This window comes from Parasteatoda tepidariorum, chromosome 4 (assembly GCF_043381705.1).
Source record: "Parasteatoda tepidariorum isolate YZ-2023 chromosome 4, CAS_Ptep_4.0, whole genome shotgun sequence".
Classification (NCBI taxonomy): Eukaryota; Metazoa; Arthropoda; class Arachnida; order Araneae; family Theridiidae; genus Parasteatoda; species Parasteatoda tepidariorum.
This window is the reverse complement of record NC_092207.1, coordinates 76,590,196-76,594,745: the sequence shown is the minus strand read 5'-3', so window position 1 is coordinate 76,594,745 and position 4,550 is coordinate 76,590,196. Positions and strand designations below refer to the sequence as shown.

The window sequence follows — 4,550 nt, the reverse complement described above, 5'->3', positions numbered from 1 at the left end:
ATTTGAAAGACCGAAATTATTAAGACTCTTAAGAAATAATTGAAAAAAGAAACTATGCATTATGTGGTAGGGGAAACCATAGGGAGGCTCAAGGGGAGGCATGACGAAACTGAAAATCCAATCACTAGATCAAAAGCTATTAAGATGATATTCAGGCTCTTGTATCCGTGTTTTGTTAATAAATTGAATTTCGTCGTGTGAAAGAATTAGTGTCATCTATTTCAGCATAACCTATTCCAATACAGCATTGGTCAAATTTTTTAACACGATTTACACAGCGTGGCATCGATAAATGTTACACTGGCTGGTATCAATGAATGCCTCAACTTATGAATTCAATGAGATAGCGTGACTCTATTATGTGCCACTCTACAAAGTTAAAAATATTGACATTTAAAATCCAGCGTCTGTGCTAATTATTTATATATTAGCTACTCAAAAATTGCTCTACACCGGTGCTAGACGTGTGAAGCGCAATTTTTTTAATAATTTATCAACTTTAGAAGAAAAAATATCGAAATATAATTTCTTATCTAAATAAGGTTTATACCAATAATATGTAAAGCACATTATTTTTTTCCTTTTATAAGTTTGAATCCCCTATACCGGGAAAATAATATAAAAGTCTGCAACTAATAAAAAACTGTTTTACTGTAAGCCTTTATTTAAATTTAGAAACAAAGATGCTTTTATTTCCCATTTATAAGTCGAAAGAAATTCTAACAAATATTTCAAAAATGTAAACTTTTTGTTCAAATTGGTGTAGAAATACATTGTGTGTTTTTAAAGAATAGGTAAATCACTTTCTCAGTATATCAGTCAGTAGCTCAAATATTTAAATCAGAATTAGTCATTATCTTCATTTATAGAATTCATTATCTTCATTTATATCATTATCTTCATTGAAGGAATTTATTATTTTTATTTATTTTATTCATAAATTTCGTCTATTGTGAGGTCAAGTTCCTCTACTGTGTTCTTAATTACTTCCCATGCATACAGTATTTCTTTTTCTGTAATTTCTTCGTAATTCACACTGAAACGAATAATATAGATATTCCCTAACGATGCAGGAACCATAAACAACAGCCTTGAAGCATCGATTGCTGCCAATATCTTCGCATTTATTTCGTTGCTGTTTTTAAATCGAAAACACACTAGGCCAAAGTTAACATCATTCATAACCTCAAAGCGATCGTCTCCTCGAACTAATTCTTCAAATTTCTTCGCCAATTGAATATGGTTCCGTACGTATTTTTGTATACCTTCTACGCCAAACTTACGAATTGTCAACCACATTTTTAAAGCTCTAAATCTTCTTCTGTTATCAGTAGACCATTGATAGAAATCTATCATTTGAGTATCTGGATGAACGTTCATAGGAGTTGAATCAGGACATAAACTCTGAACATAATGAAACCTATCGTCCACCCATATTATCGAACAATCAAAGTGCATTAACATCCACTTACTTGGATTCGTATTTATTGATGATGCATATTCAAAACCTTTTGCCAAATGTCGAATTTCTGGGCAAACCAGAGCGCTGGCACCATATGCACCGTCAATATGCAACCACAGACCATATTTTGCACAAATTGGACCTAGTTCGTCGAATTTATCGATTGCTGTAGATGATGTTGTTCCGAAAGTACCAACAACAAAGAAAGGATTCAGTCCTTTTTTCAGATCCTCTTTTACTTCTTCTTCAAGATCTTTTCCTCGAAATCGACACCTGTCATCTGTGTCAAGAATTCTGAGAGTGACCATTGCTATTAAGCAAGCCTTTTCAACGCTGGAATGTGCTTCTTTAGAGCAGTATGCAACTAATGACGACAGCAGTTCACCATCTGGTGTTGAAGGTTGCTTTTTTTTAAGTTTATGAAGAGCAGCCCATTGAGCTGCAAAAACAGTCATAAGCGTGCATTCACTTGCAGAGCCTCGTAAACAACCTCCTCCTTGACGACCTTCTTTATGGAACAAAAATTTCTCTGGTAGCCCTAACAGTTTTGCAACCCAATCTATAATAATAATCTCAAGTTCAGTACTTGCCGGACAAGTGAACCATGTACTTCCTGAGCATCCGAAAGCTCCCGTTATTATTGTTCCGAGAAGAGACGGTAATGAGGTACCCAAAGGAAAATAGGAATAAAAGTGAGGATGAACCCAATGGGTTAGACCAGGTATAATGATTTTTTCCACGTCTTCCATTATCAGTTCAAATTTTTCACCTTTCATGGGTGCTTTTAAAGGGACAAAGTTTCGCATGTATCCTGGCTTTTCTTTTGTTACAACAGGTCTCTTAGAAATTGTAGCTCTATAATTAGCAATAAAATCGATCATTTCTTCACCAGCTTTCTTAAACTCTTTAGAATTCATCATGAATATTTAGAATATTTTGTTTTTATTTCTAACTTGAAACTAAGACTTTGTTTTGATTTCTTAGTATTTTACAATTCCTGACCGTAAGAAGTGTTTTTGCCTACCCACAAAAATGTATGTTTCATACAATAAGTATTTAAGTTCTCATAGTTTTTCGTTTAAAATTAATAAACAGTGTTGTTGGTATAAAGTGTTGATTTTGTTTTGTATAAGTAATTTTTGTTTTGTTTCGTATAATAAAAAAAGAATTGAAGGAACATTTAATCAATTGCAAAATTGTATTTTTTTGTCTCTTTAAATTTCATCAAGACAAATATTTCTTGATTACGCCCACGAACAAATAATACTTAAGGACTATCCTCTCGTCATAATAAATGCATTTTTCAAGCTACTCACAGTGAAGCCAGTTAGAAACAATGAAAGGAAACGGTTCCTGCAGTGAATTTGAAGCTTGACAATCATCAAATTAAAATTTAGTGTTTATGTTCTGTTTTTGTTTATTTTCTTCTCTTGTTATACTATAGTGAACGCTTTATAAAGTCACTTATCGAGGTTGAAATTGGGGTTTATATTTTGGCTGAGAGGGCTAACGTGTCAATCTAATGACTGTCAGAACGGGGGTTCGAATCCCAGAGCTGACACTACAAAATTTCACCTTTTCCTTTAGCATCAGATGAGTATCATTACTGACTATTTACAGATGTCTGATTATTTACTATTAATGTTAAAGTTGTCGTAATAGTTCTAAAGTTAAAAGAGTTTTTACTTCATTTCAATAAAAACTAATGAATTACGATTGAATTGCTTGAATTTATGTTATGTATAGCCAAAAACACATAAAATTATTCTGCCATTTTCTCAATGAGATAAACAAATCTCAAAGAGTAGTTATGACAATTACCGCATCTGAGGGCTCCGCTCATTTGGTAGGAAAGTGTTATCCTTCTGCTACTCTTTGAAGAGAAAACATATTCGTTGCCTTTTTACATACTCTAACCTTAGAGAAGAAACTCAATCAAGATATATCTTGATCATTATTTGAAAAATGAATACCACTAGTTGAGGCATAGAACATCATTAAAAGAAAGATAAAAAAAAGGGTAAAAAAAGTAGACAAGTGAGAATTATATTCCAACACTCCCTCCAATTTTTACTTGTCAATAAAGTAAAACAATTAAAAGCATGAAACAGAAAGTTAAAAAAAAAATTGTTGTAATTTTTTTTTCTTTTTCTTTTTACTCTTGAGTCTTTGTTTATCCCGTTGTCTGTCGCGTTTGCTTTCATGTTTTTCACTGAGAAATCGCGAATCGGAATATCATCCGTATTCGAGCTTACAAAATAAAAATCTCTAGAGCGACAAAAAATATTTTCTTCAACAATTAATTATTTAATTCAAAAAAAATCAGAAAAATAAGCCTAAAAAGTGCTTAAAATGCAATAATTTTCAACCAAATTGGAATTTCGCAAACAAACTTGGAATTAAGTTCAAAAATAAAAATAGCTTTCTCAGAACGTCATAAGTTAACTTTGTACTTGCCTTTCAGCGGGATGCATGTTATTTTAGGATACGTTATTTTTCTACAAGTTTTGCACTTAATCCCAAATTAATTATCATATTTTAATATATTTTTCCAGAGCACTCACTGTGCATTTTTCTACTTAATAATGTAATATCACATTTTTAAGTATTGCAGTTTTTGCCCTCAAAACAGAATATTACTTAAAGTTATGGAAAGGCTGGTCGCCAAATCATTAAGAGATAAAACAAATATTTGCATGCATTTTTCAATAGCAATTATTTGAATACGTAAAACTAATATGAAAGTTAGATAATTTAGACAAATAATAGTGCGAGTTTAAAGCCGTTTGGACAGCTAGTCCATAACAAACAAATCCAATTGCAGCAAACGATGATGTTTCCGGCTTATGCAAATCATTCGTGTTCGAATCAATCCTTATAATATATGTCCTGCCTTCCTTATCAGCTTTTACCAACATTTATGGAACATCTTCTTCTTCTTCTTCAGCACGATTACAGGCCTTGGCTGCCTCAACCACGCGTAGCCTCCATCCATGCCCCCTATCCATGGCGACGTTTTTCCAGTTGTTAATATTTATGGAACATACTGGATAAAATATCTTATTATTTGAAACTAGTAGATTTTATT

General features: G+C 32.4%; 1 protein-coding gene across 1 annotated transcript; it reads right to left on the bottom strand.

Moving 5' to 3' along the window:
* Positions 1 to 675: 675 nt before the first annotated feature.
* Positions 676 to 2,415, bottom strand: LOC107437984 (tyrosine decarboxylase-like). The gene has a single exon (XM_016050137.3). It carries the CDS (start codon positions 2,380 to 2,382, stop codon positions 931 to 933), a length of 1,452 nt encoding a protein of 483 aa, XP_015905623.3. The 5' UTR covers positions 2,383 to 2,415; the 3' UTR covers positions 676 to 930.
* Between the last annotated feature and the right edge of the window lie 2,135 nt (positions 2,416 to 4,550).

Excerpts from the sequence above, each read along its gene's own strand:
- LOC107437984 (XM_016050137.3), bottom strand. The coding sequence starts at position 2,382 with ATGATGAATTCTAAAGAGTTTAAGAAAGCTGGTGAAGAAATGATCGAT.